The sequence below is a fragment of the Dromaius novaehollandiae genome, chromosome 6 (genome assembly GCF_036370855.1).
Source record: "Dromaius novaehollandiae isolate bDroNov1 chromosome 6, bDroNov1.hap1, whole genome shotgun sequence".
Taxonomy (NCBI): Eukaryota; Metazoa; Chordata; class Aves; order Casuariiformes; family Dromaiidae; genus Dromaius; species Dromaius novaehollandiae.
This window is the reverse complement of record NC_088103.1, coordinates 48,718,435-48,742,025: the sequence shown is the minus strand read 5'-3', so window position 1 is coordinate 48,742,025 and position 23,591 is coordinate 48,718,435. Positions and strand designations below refer to the sequence as shown.

General features: G+C 44.3%; 1 protein-coding gene and 1 long non-coding RNA gene across 5 annotated transcripts in view; one reads left to right on the top strand and one right to left on the bottom strand.

Moving 5' to 3' along the window:
* Positions 1-784, bottom strand: part of PPP2R2D (protein phosphatase 2 regulatory subunit Bdelta) — a 32,119-nt gene extending 31,335 nt beyond the window's left edge. The window contains exons 1-2 of the mRNA XM_064514412.1: positions 604-784; positions 361-444 (exon numbers count right to left, since the gene is read on the bottom strand). Coding sequence (XP_064370482.1) covers positions 361-444; positions 604-610 — 91 coding nt within the window. The 5' untranslated portion in view covers positions 611-784. The remainder of the gene's footprint in view (positions 1-360; positions 445-603) is intronic.
* A 42-nt stretch (positions 785-826) lies between these two features.
* On the top strand, positions 827-14,105 carry LOC135328773 (uncharacterized). 4 transcript variants are annotated; one of them, XR_010389815.1, is made up of 4 exons: positions 827-1,249; positions 1,391-8,504; positions 10,227-10,310; positions 11,968-14,105. It is a non-coding gene; the product is annotated as an uncharacterized LOC135328773 (long non-coding RNA). The 4 variants fall into 4 exon arrangements; XR_010389813.1 differs by having other exon boundaries at positions 10,224-10,310; XR_010389814.1 differs by having other exon boundaries at positions 10,227-14,105.
* Positions 14,106-23,591: the final 9,486 nt, after the last annotated feature.

Here is a 23,591-nt window from a genome sequence, read left to right as displayed (position 1 = left end):
CGCCAAAACGCGCTGTGCTCAGTGCATTTCGGAGCAGCGCTAAGGTGTGCCTGTTCCTCCTAATTAACGATGCTTAGTTGTAGCTTCCAGGGGATTAGGAGTGGGGGCACATCCCACCCCCAGCCGCAGGAGCCTTTAAACCCTACTTTTTTAAGTCAAGCCCACCCGACGGAGCCACGCAGCCCCTCTCTGCTTCAGAGCGAAGCCTGACAGGCTCCATTCGCGTGTGCTGGTGGGTTTCTTCCCCCTCCCCCTGCATTTTGTCGCCGCCGGCACCGCTCGTCCCCAGCGAGGGGAGGCGGGAGGGAGCCACCGGCGAGGGGGGCGCCCCGGCCGGGCCCGCGGCGGCGCTGCCCTTACCTTCCGCCACGTCCTCGTCGATAGCCCCCTTCACCTGGGAGAAGCACCACTGGAAGTCGTTCCCGCCGCCGCCGCCTGCCACCCCTGCGGAGGGAAGAGCGCTCGGTGAGGGCAGCCCGGCCCGGCCCGGCCCCGCGGGCGCGGCCCGCCGCCGCCGCCCGGCGCAGGCCGCGCCCCTCGGCCCCGGCCCGGCTCCCGCAGGGCCGCGCCGCCCCCCCGGCCCGGCGGCGCCGCCCCGCTCACCTGCCATGTCGCGCGGTGCCGGTGGGGCGGGGGCGGGCGGCCGCGGGGCGCGCGAGGGGGAGGCGCCGGCCGGGAGCGGGGGGCCGCCGCCGCCGCACGGAGCTGCCGCCGCTGCAGGGCTCGGCGTTTCAAAATGGCGCCCATTGCCGGTCGGCCTGATCCGGTGACGTCATCCCCCGGCTGCCCTCGGGGCGGGGGCCGGCGGCGGCCGTTGGGCGGGCTCGGGGCGGGGGGGCGGCGCGCGGCGCCCGGGGCCTGGAGCTGCGGCTGCGGCGGCGCCGGGGGAACGTGAGGGAAAACACCCGGCTCCGGCGGTGCTGAACCCCGGATCGCCTGAAACGCGTGTGCGATCCGCGCGGAAACCGCCAGTTCCCCCCAGATCGCATCCTCCCGACGTGAAATTTGGGCTCAGCCCCCCCCCCCCCCCCACGCGGGGTTTGGGGCTGTAAAGTTCCCGTTAGAAATCGCGTCTTTATGGTAGGAAGGCGGCTGTCGCTGGCCGCGAACCTGCCCCCGTGACTGACACGCTGGTACTGATTTGGGTTTGATCGAATTGACTTTACACTGATTTTATTTGGCGTGCTGCAAATGGCATTGAGGCCGCGGTGCAGTCCGTGGCGAAGGCCACTCGGAACGCTTGAAATGGGCAAGTTTGGAAAATAATGTCGTTGCTATACCTTTTTAATACTTTTAATTCCCCCCTTCCACTCCTTTTTCTGCAGTCTTAAGCATGGGAACTTTTACTTTCAAAAAACATACGTTTCCTTTCTCTGGGTTCCTCTTTCAGTGGACGCCAAATCCGGAGCAGCACGAGGTGAAGCGAGAGGTAAAAAACATGGGTTGAAGGTGAGCTGGGGCGCGAGCGAGCTGGCCCGCATGTGTCGTCATCCTGCGGGAGCCGGCTGCGAGGGGCCGCACCAAGCAGGAGTAAAGAGGAAGAAAAGGCTGGGGGACTTTTATATATATAAAAGGGAAAATAAAACACGTAGGGGGAGAAATACAGACACGTAGGAGGAGATTTCTGCGGTACCAAATGGCGACGAGCAGGTTTGGCCCGGAGCTGGTAAGTTCTCTGAAGCAGTTTGGAGTAGGGACGATGGGCGACCTGACCCACCTTGCTAGGGTCGGTGCTGTGGTGAGGAGGTGGTGGTGGTGGTGGTGGTGGTGGTGGAGGTCCACTCCTCAGACCAGGGACAGCCTCAGGAAACCGAAATGGGACAGACACTCCGTTTAGTTTTGGCTTCTTACGTTTACTGTTTTTTTCTGAATTAACATACATACTGAAAGCCATGATCATGCAATTTTTACCCCTAAATCCCAAATAGTGGAAAGAAATCCAAATTAATTTGTTGTTTTCCTTAACTGCTGTGCTGACAAGTTTTTCACCTGTAAGGCCCTAAGAAGGTGACTTTATAAAGTAGACTTTAAAGCCCTAACTAGTTTGAAGGATGATAAAGAAACTGGTTTGCAATAAGGTATTTTACATTCAACATGCAGGTCTGAGAGCTTCTTCTTTGTGGGTGTGGGAAACTGATCTTTTACAGCAAGTGGCAATTAGTTGTTTTTTAATTGCCATCAAGTCTCTGGGCTGGAGAGAGCTTCTTGGACAAGCTCTGTCCTTATGAAAACTACTTCTTCCCTGTTGAAAGTTGACTCTATTTTCCGGCTGGCTTGCGCGTTCAGCCCATAATGGTTATCCAAATACTTTCATGTATGAAATTAGTTACATCTGTGTCATAACTTTATGGACAGCTGAAACTTTTGCATTAAAAAATGAAGACTATGATAGGCACAATATTGCATGACAATTCTTTAGATAATGAAACATGGTGTGTCATTAATGTAAATCCAAATGGTATGCTATTTATTTTTAAAGGAACTCAGTCTTGATGCTTTTATTTGTATTAGCAATAAAAGCATACTTAAAAAAAAGTTAAAATTTATGTGTGTTGTGACCTGAATAGATATAGCTCAATCACAGACTAGACCTTGTGCTTTGAAATCTTATTTCAGCTTGAAGTTAACACTTGCTTCATTCCATTACTGAACTGAGGAGAAATTTTATGTCACACCGTTGACTTGAATCTGCTTAAATCTTGATGACAGCTACTTGTCATGATTCAGGTCTGTGACCTGAGCTTTTGGGCATTGTTGGGCAATTTAAAAGCTAATTCAAAAACCAGTGAAAAGTCAGTATTTTTACAGGGACAGTTTATAGCATATTGTATGTATCATATTATCATTATGGTGAGCTGTTTTTTTCATGGTAAAATTATAAAAAAAACAACAAAAAAGAATGTTTGGATATCTCTTGTGCCTATGCTTTGGATGTCTATAACTACCTAATGAGTGATCGTAGAGAAGATGGAGGACAGACACTTCTCAGGCGTGCGGAGCCAAAGGATAAAGGTCAATTGATACAAGTTGCAGGAAGGGAAATTCAGATTAGATGCAAGGAAAAAGTTCTTTTCAGGAAGGCAGTCTAATGCTGGAACCAGGAGCCAGAGAGGTGGTGAAACTCCCATTCTTGGAAAAATTCTTGACTTGACTGGACAAGGCCCTGAGCAGCCAGATCTGACCCTGCTTTAAGCAGGGGTGTGGGCTAGGTGATCTCCAGAGGTCCCTTCCAACCAAAATGATTCTCACGGTGTGTGATATACATTGTGTTAATTAGCTTAGTATTTTAGTATGTCTGTGTGTTGGGGTTTTTGTGCGCTGATGTATTTTTGGAGTGAACTAGATGCCATAAAGCCTATATGCTCATGTAAATTAATGAGTATGCATAATTTGAGAGATAATTTAAATGTTGACATAGGTAAATTTGTTTTGAGGGTATCCTACTAATCAGAAGATTGAAATTAAAATAGCTGATAATTAAGTTAGCATCCTGAAATGGATGCATACATTTGTTCATTTTCTAATCTGTGGGTTTTATGAACAGGAATTTTTTTGAAAGGACTTCACAGGAATTTAAGAAGATTAAAAAAAAAAGCTAAATATATTTACAGAATAGAGGTGTTCTCTGTAATTATATTCAAAGAACAGGTTCCATAAAATCAAGGGACTAGTTAGGTTTCGTAAGCTTTCTGAAGTTTGGAACTCTAATTCAGAAAAAATTCAGCCACTCACGATCCATTGGTTGGTTTGCAGTTTATCAAACTGTTTAAAATTGTCTGACGTTTGTGGGAGATTTTCTTGAATGTTACTCTGCTCACTTGCTGAAAATAGATTTTTTTTATGTTTTAGTAGAAGGCTGAGGGCTGTCTATTACAGGCTAGGGAACACTTTCCAGAATTACAAAACTCTAGTATTCATCACTTGTATAAAATTGCTGGGAAAATTTTTCCAGTGCACAGCTATCTATGTATTGGTACTGGACTATGCACAGGAACCCAGTGGGAGTGGTTATTATACAACTGATAGGGTGAGAGGAGGGTGTAATGTTTTTGTGTAATTCCCAGAATTAAAGCACTGTGTGTTTGCATTAGCCATTTTTAGATTAATGGTGTAGCGTAATGTATTTAAGAGTCACACATTGGAGAAAGTGACACTTTGCTCTTGCCACACTTAACAAGAAAAGCTACTGACAGAGATGTTTCCAAATGTTTTCTCGAAATAGTATCTTGCCTAGCCAGTTGCTTCATGCCCCCTGACATATGCTATGTGAAATGTTGTTGCCAACGCATCAGCAGTTGTTCTTCTCATCTTATTTCCCATTATCTGTTTATGATTAAACAAAGCCCTGAACTCCACTGGTGGTTTGATACTGCTCTTTCATAACTAGCACTCTGAAAATAAAGCATGCTGAAAGTATATTTTCAAAAAATGCGGTGCAAGCCATAGAAACAGTGTTTATCATAGAGTGAAATACAGCCGGGTGTCATAAGATACCATGTTTCACTAATAGATACATGTTACATACTAACAGACATAAAAATGTCTGATTATTCTTAGGTTAAAAAACCAAGAGATTTTCCTATAGAACTTTTGTGTTTTCCACATTTCAAAGAAAGAAGTTGGTAAGCTAGTGAGTTAGTTTTATTAGCCTAGTACTTAGCCTTAGTACGTGTTTTTTTTACAATGTGTTTATCAACATCGCGCATAAAAGTATTCCAAACTTCAGGTTAATAGCACTTAAACTTTAGATTGAACTTTCTTTAATCACAGGAGTTGTCTGCCCTCATCATCTTTCCCTGCTCCCCCTACCTACATGAATGCCTACTCTTAGAGCTGTCCCAGAGCCATGAGCTATACAAACCCTGGTATCTCCAAAATATTATAATTTAGACTATTTTCCTTTACCAAAGAGTCCTTTAGTCTGAGCATCACTAAAGGCCCTTTCTCCTCATCCAGTCTGATGTCCTAAAACTTGTAGTTCCACTTTTATCTTGGCTTCCCGCTCTCCTGAAACACTGGTACTCTAGCCAGCAGCTTCACCCCCTCCCCGGCTGCCGCCAGGCTTTGTGTCCCGTGCTTGTGCTGAGATTCCCGTGCCGAGTCGCAGACGTGCCTGCCAGCCTAGCCCGCAGCTGATTTGCCTCACTGGTGACGGGAGCTCTTCCAGGAAGGAGCAGCACAGCCTATTTTCTCAGGGCTAGTTTGGCTGCTGCAGCACATTTCCTTTATATATTATGGATAGCTTTTGTATGAGGGAAGGGAAGGGATGATGCCATATGCTTGCTTACTGTTTACTGCTGCAAATGCAGAACGTGCCCTATCTGGTCACAACTTTGTCCTGCTTACTTTCCAGTATTACCGACCCCAGATGAACTTCACACCTTTCATGCAGCTGTTATAAATGAAAGAATATGAGAAAAAAGAACTAGAACTGCAGATACCTTTGCTGCAGGTGCCAGTCATGAAGAAACCTTGGAAGCCTTAGCTTTAGACAATTAAAAGCAGTATTTTTTTCCCTAAAATAGAAAAAAAGATCTTTGATAGCTGAGTCACCTCCTGACTGAAGAAAATGTCTGCAGTATTGTCTTTTTCATGCTGTGATCCAGTAATTGCTTTCTGGCATTATAGGAGAAAAAACTTTGGCTAAACAGAAACTTTACGCACTTCAGAGCACTCTGAGAACACTTTAATATAATACTGTTGACTTAGTAATGTCAAAAACACTGCTGCTTGGAGAGAATCGTGGGAATGGTTGCTTTGTATGCCCGGTTGAGGAGCCATAGGAGTTTGCCACTAAATACATTGGTGTGGATTTGAAAACAATCTCGCATAGCAGAGACGTCATTTTCCATTTCTGCATTGATTTGCTACTGCCTGTAGTAAATATAAACTGTTCCTAGCAGTTTTCATAGTAATTGCTGGTTATCTGCATAACTGAAACTCTAAGCATAACCATGTTTAACAGGTTATTACTGTTTGAAGAAAGATTATTAGGGCTTATTGAATTACTATGTTGTAATTGGATTCCTTCTGCTTCCTCACTCTTTTTTTTCCCTTTTCTTTTTGGCCTGCCTTATTGCATTTTACATTTAGTCTCCCAGAGTTTGATCCATGCTGATTTGGTCATTACTTGAGCTTTTTAAAGGATACCTTCTTCTGTCTAACGATCTCCCTCATTAGCACACTGTCCAGCTATGCTGGCTTTCTCCTGCCTTTTTCCAAGCCTTTTTAAGAGGTGGTATGCCTTGGCTGTGAACATTGTGCATTGAATTCAGTAGTCTCCTTCCCACCTAAAAGATTTAATTATCTTAGTTGCCTCACAATCTACTTTGAACAAGCTTATTTTTTCAGTCTGTCTTTATAAAGTTGATGATAAGTTTTAATGGATTTTAAGTCTTTGTTAGTCTTACAGGGAGACCAAACAGTATTAGAGTTGTTGTATTACATGTGACTCTTCAACTGTAAGATTTGGAGTGAGATCTTGCATGTTACTGAGGACCAAGCCAGGGATCACATCTGGTTTTGTGGGCTAACCAGTTGTTCCGTAAAACAGTAGTTGGTAGCACCTGGGATTACCAGTTGGGAATCCCCCCAAACTGGATTAGTTTTGGGGATTACCTTCTGATATGGCCCTTACCTCCATGCAGAAAATTGGAAAATTGTGATTCTCCTTACCTTTGCATTTCCTGCCCTTTTCTACTCTCTGACATGCTTTAGCATATTGCAGTCAGCATTGCTAGCCTGGCAGGCAGGCAGAATTTTGATCAGTGCTATAGTCTTCATATTTTGGCTTGCAGTTACCATGTGCACTCTTCGTGATAGCTGGCTTGTTAATTTAATTTTATTCTATGTTTGCTTTAGCACTGCTTTACAACCAGTGCGGTGTATTCTCTTTTTCCTGTGTGTTTTTCATCTGGGCGTTGAAGCGTTCCACTGTTTGTCTTCATTCCACAAAGTCTCTGTTTATGCCTCTGCGGTTGAATTCTTTGAAAGCTACATGTTCCAGTTTCCGCAGGTACAACTGTTGTCTCTTTCCTTGGTAACCTGTTTCAGTGGGTTTGTTTTCCATTTCCTATCTGACTGTTTCTATCCTCTGAAGTATCCTTCATCCCTCACAGAAGGATGTACTGAACGGTGTGTTCTGCCACACCTGCCAGCTTTCCTTCATTGCTCAATGTAAATGTCATTTGTGACCTTTTTGATTTTTAAGTGCCATCAAGTTGAATCTCTTGTGACTTAGCTGAAGTCCTTCCTTTCTGTACAGACTCTTTATTTGAAAAGTGTCCCAATTCCTGATAAATCAGAATTCCTACCACTGTCAGCAGGTATTAAAATGCTGCATTCCTCCTCCCCGCCTCCCCCCCGCCTCCACCCACAGCCTTTCACTCCTGTACAAGGAAATCTGTGTACAGAAAGAACATTTAGGAAAAGTCTTTTAAGGACTTTAAAGGCTTTAGCTGAAGGGCAGAAGCATATACATATGAAAACGTGTGCCATCATTTTGCTTTTGCTGGCACTTTTCTACTTTGACTGAAGAAAACTGAAATGCAGGAAGAGATTATATCTTCACAGAACATGCTATCTGAACTCCTCTTTGAACTAAACATTAATGGTGGCTCCCGTCAGCTGGTAAGAAAGCTGCGTTCCCCTCCCAGCTTTTCACTCCTGCATGGGGTGCTAGTGGCCCTTCGGAGAGCACTGTCGTAGAAGTGGTTTTTTTTCAGCTTCCTTTCTCTAAACCTACATCCTTCCTCCAGGTCCTTTTTCCTGTCTTCTGTCATTGGTACCGCTTTACAAAAGCAATGTGGTTGATGGTAAAGGAGAATAGTTGCTTTCAATTCTACTTGAAGCTAGGTTACTTCCTCAGCTGTGGATCTTTGGACATTTACAACAGTTCCATATACATATTATTTTTCATTTTGTTTTGCATTCTTTCTTCTGGTTGGTTTGGACTCACAACAGCTTATGGGACAAGGAGTGTTGCTGCGGACTTGTTCTGTTTGGATGCAATGAAGTTGTAATCACGTGGATCAGAGCCACCATTAATTTTTCGTTCTGAGTTCAGATAGTATGTTCTGTGAAGACATAATCTGTGTCTGCATTTCAGTTTTCTTCAGTCAAAGCTGGAAAGTGCCAGCAAAACCTAAATGCTGTTTCCTATGTATATGTTTCCCCCCTTCGGCTGAAGTCTTTAAAGTCCTTAAAAGACTTTTCCTAAATGCTCTTTCTGCACATAGATTTCCTTGTTACTCAGTGTTCTTGGGCCTTGGGTACTTTACTTATGTAAAAGCTAGGATTTAAGTCGTGTTTCAAATTAGATTCATCTCATTTAACTTTAAAGTTATTATTTCCTTTGACATAAGTGGTTCGTTGTTTTGTCCTGCCTATGGTTAATCTCTGCCGTTTTGCTCCAGGGGTTGTTCTCAGTGCAGTTCCAGTCCCTTAGCACTGCAAAGGTGCTCTCCAGTTCTTCCTCGCTGGGAACACCAGTCAAAAGGAACCAGGTGTGTCATTATGACTTAAAATAGAAACCGTGTATTTGTTACCTTGTTGATGCAACCAGAGGCAAATAAATCTGTTTTGTCACTTGCTGTGTTTTCTGTTTTTGTCTTCTACTAGTGGTTTAGAACCTAGCTTCCCTAAACACAGTGATGTTATCTGAATATACTTTTGTTTTGGGGATAGTGGGCGTTACTTATCTGTGATGTACCGTACATCTAGAGATAGATAGAGATGGCCCTTCATGCTTTTTAAAGACCTATGCAGCTGATGAACTAAGAACATCTTGCTAAAATATTCATTTTCAAGATGACTTTGAAGGGAGCTTTTATTATTTGGTTTGAACTGAATTGCTCATCCTTGTGCTACTGTGAGATTAAAGTAGAAATTATCTTGATTTCACAACTCTGAGAAGACGGATGTCAGGCACATAAGTGAATTAGTCATATCTGTGATAGCAAGATTTCTGTTCTGTGACACTTTGCTAAATGTCAGAGTCACATTCCTACCCAGCTACAGCTGCTTCACTCTGTAACTTCAGTTAAAACCTCAGAATTCCAAATACTTTGGGGTTTGTCCAGCCTCACCCTGGTTTTAATTGCGACTTGTGCCTTTTCCAGTGGAAAAGAAAAGCTATAAACATGTCACGGCTAAATTATGAGTCACTTCTTTAGCTAGGTGTGGCTACAGCTATTCCACTCCTCTGACTTCAAGACCAAGAAGTCGGTCATAACCTAAAATTTAACAACATGGCAAATTAAACATGACATAGAATTTGTTCAGTTCATTAAAGCTAATGTGGATGCTTTGGGGGAGGAACAAACAGACAAAAAACCACTTGTTTTGAAGAAGAAAGTATTTGAATTCTGCTGTAAACACTGAAGTTAGGGAAACATTTGTTTTAACACTGTGGAACAGGCTGCAAAGAGAAGTATTTAAAAGACCTTATTCGGTGATATACAAAAGTGGAGGAAAAGGCACTTATTTCTTGTTGCAACTTTCCTATTTAGAAGTAAAGAAAGCTCGAATGAAGGAAAAGACTATTTTTTCTCTGACCATTCTGATTGCAGTACATTCTTTTGGGAAAGGCAAAAGAAGGGAGATAGCGCATTCTGTATGGACCAAATTCATGTCTCAAAAATAGGGACAATTGCCAAGCCTTCTACTTTCATTGCTAGCTACTGCAGGAAATACTTCAGTGTTCTAGAAGTGGTGTTAAAATAAACCCTTGGTGTGGTCTGCTCGGGAATCCTTGATACAGGGAGAAAGTGTAGTGAGTTAAGTGAAGTTCTTAAACAGCGTGTTTTTAGAGAGGTGGGGCTAAATGAAACGTTGAAATCCTTTCATGGCCACAGGAGTATGCTGGCTAGTATTTGTCCAACAGCGTGATGTTAAGTTTGGTTGGCTCACAGACTTATCATGCTTTTAAGCTGTTTGACTTTTCAGTAAGAATTAAAATCATGTCAATAATAACATAAGAGAGTTTAAATCATAGTGACATAATGGAGGAAATTCAGTGTTAAAATAAGTAGCACTAATATATGCTAGAGCTAAGTGTAGTTGCATTGGAGGACTGGGAAAGAATACTTGTAGTGTTGGGGATACTGCTAACAATATGCATTTTACTACTGGATCAGTTTGATGGCATTTTAAATAACTTTAAAATTCTTCTGCAATCTTAAACCTGTCTGCTCTGTGCACCTTTTGGCATTGATGATGTCCAGCAGAGGAGTATGTTCCAAAGCAATGGAAGTTGCCGTGTGTGTTGTGAGTATTTCTGTTGCAGCACTATGCCACTTCACAGCAAGAAGGTAAGTAGAAACAAAGATCCGACTTCTGGAAAGGCAGGCCGTGTGAGACAAGACGTAATCTCAGTTTAATGCCAAGTGCTACTAGATTAATCGTGCTTTTGTGAGCCAGTCTGTAGAAAACAGTGGGCAAGCCTAATGTTCCACAGAGGACTACTGTCCACATGTATGAGCTGGTTCAACACCTGCTGAAGCTAACAATGCTCTCCACTGATGCCAGGGGAATTTGGATCAGGTCCATATACAGTCATCTAGCCCTCAAAAGTCCATGTTAATCCAAGTACATGTGCCAGTGGTGCACCAGTTGGCTGTGAACTTCACGCATATATTAGAGGTCTTCCAGAACTTTAAACATAAGTCTTTATCAAAAAAGGTAAAAGAAATGTTGTTGCTTACAGGAGTTACAAATTTAGCTGCAAATCTTGGCAGGAAGTGGACTTAGGAGCCTTTAAACAGGTCCAGTGTTCTAACCACTGGGAGATGGCCATAAATATATGTCTGCAATATCATATTGATGTCAGACAGAGTTACAGACATTTTCAAGGCCAGATTTTCAAAAAAGTAATTGCAGTCAGAAAATTTACCCTATAATTACAGTGCTCAAAAGACTAGCAAATGAATGTGTTGTGAATCTTTTTCCTACTGATGGGAAATAGTAAAAGTACATGCTGCTTGACCTACAAAACATCACAAATTCTTGACTACCTAACAAGTTAAATGTTGATCTGAGAGAACATGTAATATCACAGATTATCTAAGCAAAATTGGAGAGGTGTCATTTTACTGGATATCGGTATGTGTTGGCTAATGGTATTATATTGGATAAATGTTTCTGCTCAAACTGATAAGCTAAAGAAAGGTCCATCATCCAATGCTGAATGAAGTTGTAGTTTATGTCCTCAACAGACCTGCCATGAGCTGTGAAATACCAGTTTTCACTGGGAAGAGAGCCAAGGCATACAACAGTCTGAAGAAAAAGAATGCAGAGATTTGCTAAATATTTATTTCAATTACTTGAACTACCCTATATTCTTACTACAAGCATATAAATGTTTACAAACACTTTATGATTGAGGATTACTGGTTGAAATAGGATATTCTAGTTGTTTAAGAATGCTGTTTTATTATTAGTGCAATTTGTCTCAACTTTTAATTTTTTTTTTAAGTCAAAATTCCAAAAATGAAGCTTTTTGACTGCTAAGCATCACTGGCCAGAAGCTGTACTGTAAAGTTCTCTATAGCTTTTTAAAAGGCAACAACATTTAGAACGTTATAGTTAAGAGTGTAAATAAAAATGTTTCCTCTAAAACTAGTTGAAAGCTAAATTATATTTTTAATTTCAAATACAAATGGAATGGTTAATATGACTGCATTTTTTTCTGCAATATTCTTGATTCATTAAAAATTTACATTTCAAAGTCTTAAAAACCACACATGAAAAAAAAGTTGCAAGATTCTTGCTTTGTTGTAATAGTAGTACTAGTTGCTTATCTGGGAAAATGTCTTCAGGGAGGTTTACTGTGGTATGTGTATGTGCTAGGTGCAAGTGGTCTGCTTTTGCTGTCACCAGATCTGTAATTTTAGCTTTATATTCAGCTTTTTCCAGTGTTGGAGTACATGCATGGTTAATGCTTTTAAATTTCACTGCTTCTTTGTACAGTCCTTCCAAGATTTGATCTTCTTTGTGCACACTTCAATGTTTTTGTCAAAACTCTGCGCATCTCGTGTCGGGGCTGTTGGAGTCCACTCTTTGGTAGCGGCACTTCCAGCTGTGCGTGTTCAGAATATTCACAGTTCTGTTGCAGATGTTGACTACTGGTTTGTCACTCTGATAAATGTCCCACGAGCCCGTTCACAGGTTTTCCTGCTTCCAACACATCAAAACCAAGCATCACATTAAAACCTCTCATTATCTTAGGCAGGTAAAAAGCATCAGTTCTTGAAGAGTCACAAGAAAACCGAGAACCCCTCCCGAGGTCCTTGGCCCAAAGACTGGCCACAGGGGTCCAAGGGGAAGCAGCACGCGTTTCACAGTGCAAAGCCACACTTTGTGTTTCGGAGTAGGTGCCAGACAAGGGGAGAAGGTGATTGTGTGTGTGGCTTGGGGAAAAATTCGGGCAGTAGAGGCAAGCCTCTAGAGTTCTTCCTGCCTGTGAAATGAAATGTGAATTATTATTCCCAGAAGAGAAGCAAATTTATAAAGGGTAAAAAAGCTACCACCTTTGTTGTTGAAAGTTTGTTGCTTCTGAGGAGCTGGATAACAGTTTGGAGTCGCTTTCTGAAGCTACCTGCCCAAAGACGGCTTATCAGTTTCTATGAAGCTTGCTGCTATCTCCTGTTCCTCCTGTTCCTCTGCACCCCGTGGCCTTTCTGTCACGTGTCGGTAGAATGTGCTGAGGTGTGGAGCTGGCAGAACTCAGGAACAAAATATGCATCAGCTCATCAGCAAGTTAAAGTAGCTTGGCAGACTACCAGGGGACAGGAGGCGTAGACGAGAGAGTTGAGAAGAAAACATCTAGGCACACCCGGATGCTCGGAGTTGGGTAAATACCTGAAACGACCTGAATGAGATCGGAAAGGGCCAGAATATGGGAAGGAGGGGAAGATGATTGTCTCCGTGTGAGAGCTGAGATCTGAAGTTTTTGCTTATATGTTTCGCATTATGGCCCTGCCCTTATGTCTTACCTGTTGTGCTACGGACACTTAGCTTTTATCCAGCTCTTTCAGTTATTTGTCATGGAGATTTATGGTTGTCCTTGCCTTGGAAATTTACGCTATGCTAACTGTATTCAAACTGTCGTGTGAATGGACAGTAACATAGATATTTTCTACATCCCAATGCTTTTCTGCGATCAGACAGAAAATGAAGCTGACTGTTGGGAATTACGATGCAATGCTAGTAGATCCCTAGTCATTCCAGGCATCGTTCAGGTAGTACGTCTCAAATCAATACTGTTAATCAGTGCAAAGTACGGACCATGCTTTTTAGAATTTTATTTTTACTATATGGTGGCAAGAACATTGCCAGTTAGAATGACTGTGTCATTCATAGGTTCTGTATTTATGCTGATTCTGATTTCTTTTGAACTAGGAAATGGGCTATCCTGTTACCCATCCAGCAAATTTAAAACCCATATGTTGTTTGAAACAAATATTGGTGTGGTTTATTTTTTGAAGCATTATACTTTCTTTTTAATACACGTTACTGACTGTAATCCGTTGGAATATCAGCAGCTTTAGGATATTTGGTGTAGCGAAGCTGCTGGAGTCTAAGAAAATCTTCCAGTCTTCTTTAGGATCAGATGTTATATGGAGCTCATAGGGTACTTGTAAGCACTAAATAAGATTCATATGATAGTCTTAGCCTATAGTCTACCACACACTCAAATATGCATTGCTTTGCTGAAGTAGCATCTTATGATGAGTGTTGTTGATGAGTGTTAACTTTTTATGTGGCATAATTGTTAGTTTAGTGCTAAACTATTGCATTTCGTTAGCCATTTTGATAAAAGAAGAAAACGATTTGCAATATTTGCAGTTTTGTATATCTGCTTTCTAGTTAGAGGCACGTAATGTTCACTGTCTTATTCTTTTCTGTGTGCCATAGTGCTCTCTGCTGTCCTAGATTTATAACTGCAACGTGAAAATTTAATACGGTGTTGTTGATCCTTTGCTACTTGTCCCTGAGGCTCAAGGTTGTCTTTTTTTTATCACTGATTTCATGCCCCTCCACCGAGATACTGACCATTTGTAGGTTTAACTTTAGTCAGAACAGCAAAATAAATGCTTTGCAATGCACAGGAGTTCATGGCTTATAATCGTGCATCTCCTCAGGTAATGACATTGTATTTGCTTTATTTCAGAGGTGGGTGAGTGGGCTGCCAGTTGCAGCGAGGGAGCCTGCGGCTGCAAGGTCTGTGCCTGCAGTGTTAAAATACCGAAGCCCGGGAAGCGTGAAGGGGAAGCGGGTGACGTCTGCCTTTGTACTGCCCGCGTTTTGGGTGCGAGACAGGCACACAGGCAGGGCAGACCTGCCACCCCCAAACTGGCCTTCGGAGCTTGGGGGAACGTGGAAACTTTGCTGATTCTGAGCTCGGAAGCAGGGGGAGGTGGGAGCAGCTTCCCGCAGCCTCTCTTTCTCTCGCACAGCTGTACAAGAAGAGGTGTAATTGAAGCTAAAATTATTCACCTAAGGTAACAGCAGAATGACTCAGAAGATAGATTTTCCCAAATTTGTATTTTTTAATGACATTATCTTTCACATTGCCAGGATAACACCATTTCCTGCGCTTCAGTATGGGCAGTGGTGCGATGCTGGAAACTCAGGCTGAATAAATTGCAAGTCTTCCATGTTTTCTGTTTCCTTGTTGTTTCTGTACGTGGATTCAGTAAAGGAGACTTAGCTTCATAACTGCGGTAAGACTTTTTCCCCTGGTAGGTGTCAGTATTTTATGGAGAAGGAAAATGCCATTAGCAGCATGGTGGTTTTTCCCGAGTCAGCCTGCCTCCGGGAAGGGCGCCTGGGACCGCATTTTGTGACCAAGCTCTGGGTGATGCCCACTCTTACTTCCCCATAACTGTGAATAAAAAAATGGGGGAAACTAAGCATATTTCTTAGACTTTGAGGTTGTTTGTTGATGGTGTAGAAATATGTAATTTTAATTGCTAAAGCAGTAGCATTTTATTATTTAAATCATCCCATTTTCTTAGCAAACTCTGCTGGTAGGTAAAGCCTTTTATGTTGTCCATGGGAAGTGGAAAAGCTGAGGACCAACGTTTACTTCTGAAACTATTTTGTGTGCCTGGGGGACAGGGGAGGGAGAGAAGGGAGCGCGGTGAGGCTTTCCCTCTTGGTCCCTCAGCTTGGGGAGCAGCTGCAATCGTGCCAAAAGCCCGGGGCCCGTGTGAGGCAAAATGATTCCTTTTCCCTGGCCATCTCTCTTGAAATCTGGGGAAATAAATGGCCATTAACATTCAGGTAGTCTATACTCTGTCATTAATCTCTCTTGGGTTACAAAGCACTTTTATTTCTGGACTCTGCTGTTTGATAGGGGCTCCTCACAGGAATAAGTAGGGACAAAAGAACTTCACCAGCTCTAAAACAGTGCTTGAAATCCGGAATAAGACTCTTGCTGAAGTCTTGACAGAAGCCGAGAAATAAGAATCAATAAAGCAATGATAAAATAATAGGAGCAGAGGTCAAGAATATTATACAAGAATACCGCAGTGGAACACAGCGTGAGAAGTCCCTTAGAGCGCATACCTTTCCACAAATAAGCCCTCATTAACAGATACTGTCCAAATATAAATGCGTTCATCACCGATCCCATTGCACCTTGACCTGTGCAGATAGGTATGTTCCCGTGCAAGTAAAACCCCGCCATTCCCCTTCCCCTTTGCATTTATCGAGAAGGAAACCAGATCTTCGGGGATTAAAGAGCTGGAGGACTGTGCTGAATTCAGCTGTTGCATATTAAGCGGTGGGATAAAAAGGTGATTTGTGGTGAGCTGCTTTAAGTGGGAAGACTGTGGTTTTCATTTTCTGTGTAAGCCTGAGAGGATGTTCAGAGTTTCTGCATGTATATTTATGTAGGTAGCAGCTTTTTATATGCAAGTAAGCCTCAGATGAGCTGCTTTTGGCTTTGTTTGTTTGTTTTTTGCTTGGTGAACCTTGTTTTCTGGGGAAAGGTTGTGTTGCTGCTGGCCGTAGAGCACAGAGGTCTTTGTAAAGCAGCATCCTAAAGATTTGCAGATTTAAAGGTCTTTTCTCTTTCTTCACACCTCCAGCTATATACTAGTAAGAACATTGTCCTTGGAGCGAGCCATTGTGCTCTTCCCAAAGTAAGGTAGTGTTGACACTAATGAATTAGTTGAATTCAGTTGTTGACAGCAGAATTAATTAATTTTGAAAAATTTATTGTTAAAAGATCCAGAGGGATGCAAGCAGTGTTTTAGGTTTCACTGTAGCTCTTGAATTACTTTGAGCTGCTGCCACGCCAGTGATTTTGATCTTGACGAAGCCTTTAGGTTCTCAGGCTGGAGCCTTGTTTTCCAAACTTGTTCAAGATCTTCCCCACGCAAAACCCAGCAGCAGCACTTGAGACTTCACACTGCTAAGTCTTGATTTATATGTCCTACGTCCTCTATAATCGCGGCTGCCCGGACAGGACGTGCCTCACATGCCCCGAACACTGCTCCAGAGGGCTCCTCTCTTCTAAATGAGCCACGTTGTTGACGAAGGCTCAGCCCTGCGATGCTGCCGAATCCTGCCAGGTCCCATGGCAATTTTATTCCTCAGACAGGGAGGAGGGAGCCGGGCTGCTTCCCGCACGGCGGCGAGTGCCGAGCACAGGCCTCTGAGCCCTTCGCTTGCCGTTACGGAGCGGAGAAGCAAGAGAGGCCAAGGCTCCAGGCTGTTTCTTCAGGTTTTGCACGGTTCTGTGACTTTCCGGTTTTCACTTTTTTGGTCCCGCCCGGGTCGCGGAGCCGCTTGGTGGCACTGTTGTCCCTTGCCATCCCGGGCTGCCCGCAGACACGCCGCAGCTCCCGGCAGCAGCGGCCGAAACTTCGGGGCCGCTCGGAAACAGTTTCCACACCGGAGTGAGGACAGGGACGCTGAGGAGTCTTTCTTCATGCATACAGTATTTTGGAGATTTGTCATAATGGACCGGCTTCTCGGGGTCACGGTTTTTCACCTTCCTTTAGAGTGAAAAATGTGCCGAACACAGGGAAATGTCTCTGAATCCATTTCCAAGTGTTCACACACTCTGAGTCAGTTGGTAGCATACTAATAAAGCAAAACTGCTTTGTGTGGAAACGCTGCTCCACAAGTTAAAGGTTAAGGATTCATTTTTATATTCTACAAGAATGAATGCATAATTGCTATCTGCTAATTCAGAAAAACGAGTGATGGATTAATAACTACAAGACCAAGAGGCATGACAAAGAAGACAGATAGCGTGGCTGGTAAAAAATTATTTGCTAGGACATCTACCATTCGTATTCCTCTTTCCCTGCTCTACACTTCTGATGTTTCCTTTTTGTATTTTGTGTACTAAATGAGGGCAGCTCGTCACCACAGAAGAAGGACAAATTCTGCCTGCATAAATAAGCTATAGCCGGCAGCCTGCTGGCAACAGGTTCCTGAGGGTGATGTCTGCATCACTGGAGTTCTTGCTGGTTTCCTGGCGAACCAGATGATGAAAACCTGTGTAATGGCATTAGCCATTGGCACGACAGGAATTTGGACAGCAAATTGGAAAATTTCTGGTTTTCAAACTACAATCTCCAATGTTTTAGAGTAATGATCAGCCAGATTTGAAGACAGCTTCTCTTGTGGATGAATAAAAGTGAAGATTACCACAGTAGACTGAAGTGATATTGGAAGGAAGAAGAGCTAATTTTTTATTTATTTTTGCAGCCCCATAGATCTGCCCCTATCTGTGCAGGCAATAGCTTTGCAGCCCAAGAGTGCTGTGCTGGCTCTTCCCCGACCGTCATGGAGATGGTTGAATTCTCCCTCCGTTTTCAGAGTGGCAAGTATCACTGGGCTGAGCATAGGTCAGTTCAGAAAATCCCCTCTTTCTGCTTTAAATATTCTTTAAATCCTATTAAAAATAAATAACAGTTTTTATTTAAACCTGGAGAATTCCTTTGAAAACACCCCCTGTCCCCAACTGTATTTATCCAAAAGTAGCTTTCAGTGAAAAAGACGTTTTTTTTCCATTTCTCTGAGAGACCTTAATTTTAATATTTGCCAGAAATACTTTCAGGGACTCCACAAATCTGAAAGATTTTATTTCCTCTCATCCTACAGTGCATTAGATGGTGCAGCTGACCTAGAGAAGATGAAACTTCAGTGGTTGCTGTTAGATCTCTGGAATATTTCCCGAGTAATGCAGAGATACTTGTTGCTGGTGTAGGTAACAATTTATTACTTTAATTCTTAGAGTAGTTCATCTTTTTAGTGAAAACTCTTTTATTTTCCTTCCCGAGCTCCCCTGTGCTGCCCGGCGCCTTGGGAGCGTGCACTTCGGGGCTGGAGGCTCGGTGCCCCTGCACGGGCTCGCCGGGGCTGGCGTCCGTCCTCCGCCTGCGCCTTGGCCGCTGCTGCTCGGAGCACGCGCTCGTGCGTTGCAGAGCAGGGGCCAGGACGCACCCGTCAGTTATCCACGGCCTGGTAGCATTGGATGAGGTTTAGCCAGGCTGTCTTAGGAGCTCTTAGCATCATTTTCTATCGTAAAGCAATCTATTTTAAAAATCAATTATTAAATAAAGCAAGGCAAGACGTTATTAAAAGGTACTTCAAAATGTTGCACCTGTCTCTGGTAACTGGTTTCATGGCTAATACACCATATCCAAGATGGTCTTATCACAAGGACTAAGTTTTCCTGCCATGCTTTCTTTTATATATCTCTTGTTCCCTGCTTGGATATCTGTATCATAACGTCTAGGCTTGGTTGGCTCTGATGTTCCAGTCGAAGAGGAGGTCAAGAGCGAGAGGGTGAACTTTTTCAACATGCTGAATATATTTGACTTTGTTGTAGCTGAATATGAAACAGAATTCCTAACAATTAAATTTTAGAATTAAATCACTTGGAGACTATTGCAATTGAGTGCTTATCTGCAGCTGCTGTGATGGAATATAATGTGCTTGCAGTAGGCACTGCATTTTAACTTGATTAGTCCTCTTTCTCATGGCAAGAAATTTGAAGAGAAGTGAGAAAACAGGTGAAAGCAGCGCCAGGGCTCGGCCCCTTGGGATGCGACTCTGCCCTCCGTGCAGTGCTGCAAGCGGCAGACCCACCGCTGCCTTTTTTAGGTAGCCTGCACGGGAGAACCGGGCGTCCCGGCGGTGCTTGCCTTCTCAGTCGCTGCTGTTAGGAATGCGCTCGGGAAAGGGGTGAGGCGCTGCGTTGTTTTTTGACTGCTAGAAGGGTACCTGAAACCACTGGAAACACGTTATGGGAGCCCCAGGTTCCTGCCTGTGTCGGAGATCTGACCTGCTCCTTGCAGTCTCCCTAACACAGGACTTTCTGCCCCGCTGTAGCTGAGGTGCGGGGCCCTCACGTGTGTCCAGAGCAGAGATTAGACATCCATATTTTTCATTCATTTCTGCTTTCTTGGGTGAGCTCTGGGAGGCATAACGTGCTTCGCACAACACAGCGTTCCTGTTTGGTACCGCTTGCGGAGCTAACGGGGCTGAGCAGAGGGACGCGGGTCCCTGTGATCTTGCAAAGGCTGCCAAAGTTGCAGGTACAAAGCTTCGGGGAGGAATCCTGGTTTGATTCATGTTTCAGTTAGCTCTCGCACATCAAGGGAGAGCTCGTCACTTCGTAGCCCAGACAGGCGTGCCAAGAAACGGGGCTTGAAAGCAGCGGATGGAGAGAAGCGCGGGCCTCCCCTCCCGGGGCCGCGAGCTCCCGGCAGCTCCCGTGCCGTACCAGCCTTTTCTCGGCATAGCGCGGCAGCGGCTGTGGCAACGGCGTTTGCTGGGGGTAAGTGGGCAGCCGGCGGTGACGTTTTGCCCTCGCTTTCCCCCCGCGCAGCTTCTCCGCGTGGGGCTCGGCAGGGAGGATGCCGGCTGGGAGCAATGGCCAACGCGGGCGTCCTCGTCAGACCCTGCTCGCCCAGGCTGCTAAGCCACCGAGGCTGAAGATCCTTCCCAAACAACGCTTCTCTTCAACATAACTGAGTATAAATTCAATTCAAATAGGTAAGGCTTTTTGAATAATTATGGAACCAGGCATCCTTCGGTACTTAATGTCTGTCTTTCAAGGGAGCAGAATAGCACATGCATCGTTATATCCTTGTGGATAACTTTTGGGCCTCCAACATTAAATTTTTGCCACTCCTAAGCAAGGCCAAGCTCGTCTCATAGTTCAGTATGCTCTCCGTTTGTATTAAACCAAAATCTCCACGAGTAGGGTGTTTGAGTCCTTCGTTTTAAGATGCGAACAGTGGGAAGGAAGAACCGAAACACGGTACGCCATGGTGTAATCTGCACCCGGGGGTGGATGCTTTTACAGCGGGCGAGGGGTCTCTCTCCATCATGTCGTATTAGGAATGGACACATCATGCTTAAGTGAAATGTTGGACCCCGGCTTAAATTGGGCACATAGCTCCGAGCGAGCCGGTTCAGGCTTACGTGGTGTGCGCGCACGGGGATTTAGGACGGCGTGGGAGTCGCTGTTGGGTTAGCACTGCCGTCCTCGCCTTCCCACTCTCGCTCCCGCGTCACCAACGCGACACCTCGAGCGCTGCTTCGTGTGAGCGGGTTACTCCTCCCGTTGCAAAGGCACCTCTCCGTGCAGCCCCGGGCTGCTTACCTTCCTCACGGAGGTAAAACGCCGCTTTTCCTTGTGACTTCGATAATTTTCAACAGCAAAGAATTGGGCAGCTGGGGTTACAGAAGGAGTCAATCCGTTGCGGTTCATGCTGGTTTTGTTAATGCATCTTTCTTGCCTAAAAACCGATCGTATTACACGGAGTGAATCCCACGGCATTTTGTGTCTTGTATGAATTATTATTTTGTGTGTTTGTTATTTTGTATTATTTGAGTCTTTGTAATGTCTTGTGTCCCACTACAGAGTTTATGAAAACAGGGATAGTTTATTAGCTGCATATTGCAAAGAACCCAATTATGCTCTCAATTACACCCGCGTAAATAATCATCAGGGCTTTTAATCTTAGTTTTGAACTGTCATAACTAAAATCAGAATATATTCTTGTGTTTAACCGAGGAAGTTAGTACACAAAATATCAGCTACCTGCAGAATGATCACTAGATCAACAAACAGTGTTTTTTGGTCTTTATTAGACACATTTTTTACAGTATCTTTAAAAAGCTCAGAATGTTAGAAACTGGATGGAGTGAAAATGGCAAAAGTTTTTTTGATCTATTTTTGAAGTATACCAGTGTGTTGTTACTGTAGCTGGTTAGCTCATATACACTTACCTATTGACAACGGCACCCTTAACAAGCTGAACTTTGCGAGGCAGTTAATTAGAACTAGCAACGGCTTTAAATGAGAGACATCCATTTGTTTTCACTGCAGGGAAGATCAAATCCCAGACTAATTATACCCCAAAAGTGGAGAATTCAGTAAATTGCAAATTTCTAATAAGTTGGTGCCCAGAAAGTGAACTTTGCAAACAAACTTCTAAATGACCACACTGTACTGCAATTCCTGGCAAAGGCAGTAAGGGAAAAATACAGCTGGTGTGGTCTGGCTGGGGAAACCGGGATCAGATGAGAAGATTCAGGTTAACACAGAATGCTCCCCCCAAAACTTTCAGCAGCGTGAGCAACTGTCTCAATCCCAAAAAGCAAAGAAGGACGGTGATTACATTAGCCATTAAACAAGACGGTGTGGGCTAACCATATGTTCCTCAAGGGCTAAATCTTCAGTGAAGCAGGATTATAGACCTGACTGAATTTGGATTTCTGCAATTTGAAGATGTCAAGATGTAAAGATGTTGAAATATGAAAAAAATAGAAAATTGATTTTTTTTGCAAGAAAATAGCTTTTTTGGTGAAGCAGACATGAATTCAGCAGGTGTCTGAGGCCCCAAGACTTGCAGCCCGTGGGACGTGCAGGGTGGAGGTCCTGGTGCTCGGCAGCCCCTGTTTTTTGGGGCAGCAGCATTTGTCCCCGGACGGGTCCTGCCCGCTCGGCGCTGGGGCCGTCCCCGCTGAGCAGCACTTCGGTGTCGGGCAGGTCTCACTCCGGCCCTGAGCCGAGACTTTGCTCCGTGCACATCTCTCTGGGAAGGCTGGTTTTTTTGCTTTTTGGTACTGGCTGATCTGAGAGAAGGAGCTTAATGGTTTCTCCTTCCCCAGCCTGAATTTCATAAAACAACCACATCACAGCTTGTTTGGTTGGCTTTCCTGACTGACTTGGTTGGCATGGGCAAAGAAGGTAGCAGGTAGGGGATTGCCAGCAGTGCTTGTTCCTGCTTCAAAGGCAGACGGTTTGTACACAAATAATAGCAGCAACCAGCGCTTTGGCACACCGGCACGAAAGGAGGGAGCTGGCGCGGCGGCTAGGATGAAGGATCAAGATTACAAAGCACGTTCTCCGCCTTTTGATTGCAGCATCCCATATAGGGTCGTTTGTGATGGAATATATTCATCCCTTTTCCCAAGATTTTTGGACTATGTAACAGAAGTCTTTTGCTTCCACATGTTGAAAAATCAAGGTTTATGTGTGCTTAAGTACAAAGCAATGGAAGTCCTAGGTGGCAGGAGAAAGAAGAGGGCGAGAGGCTGACTGGGTTTCCACCGACACTTCCAAAGTTCTTCCCGTCTTCAGAAAAGTGACGATGATCAGCCCCGGTAGCTGACCACTGCGGTTGGATACTTTGGTGGCTGTCTGAGGCATCAGGCTTTTATACAACCCATCCCATAAAGGCAAAATCAACCTGGAACTCGCTTTTAAAAAAACAGCACAAAATCAGATGGTCCCATTCAATCATATTTTAAAAACAGATTCCTCTGCTGTAGTAGCATCTGTAGAAAATATTTATCTCACCAAGGAAAAAACAAAACCAAAAAACACTCCAAACTCTTGAATCATTTCTCTGAAAGGTAACGGAGTAAATCCTAGATCCAACAGTGACATCGCTTCTTTTTAATTGAGAGAAAAATTCATTCCAATACGTTCATGAAAATCTCCTTTGAGCAATTGTAAGATGATTTTGCAGCAGACCTTTCCGTGCTGGGCTGAAGAAGAGCAGCTCTCGACAGGCTAAGGCTGCAGGACGTGCTTTCCGGCGCGCTGGCGGGTTTGGCCGTGGCTGGGGAGCGAGGCTTGGTTTCCCTTAGGCTAATTCCTGCGATAGCAGGCAGTCGGATGTCTTTCCTTGGCCGTGATGGAGATCTGAAGCATTGAGGTTTCACTGCTGGTAGCAAAGGGGTGCGTGGCTCTCTATATTTTTTATATATATATAGATATCGCTCTTGCAAGGACGGCACTCGTCTTGCCGTGGACCTGGGCAGCGGGTTGGCCCGGGACTGGTGGCACACGGGGTCACAGCCACCAGCGCTAGCAGTCATCGCTCTGTCCGTAATGAATAGCAGGAATGAGAAACGGCAGCGAGCTTTGGTAGTCCTTAAACGCCACATGTTCAAATATTGCAGAAGCTTTTCCTGAGCCATCTCCGCCTGCACGCGGTAAGGCAGTATCCGCACCCCTGGTTTTGCGCGCGGCAGAGGAAGGTTGGACGAGTCGCCCAAGGACAGAGAAGAGGTGGCCAAGCAGAGGTTGGTTACTCATTTCTGGG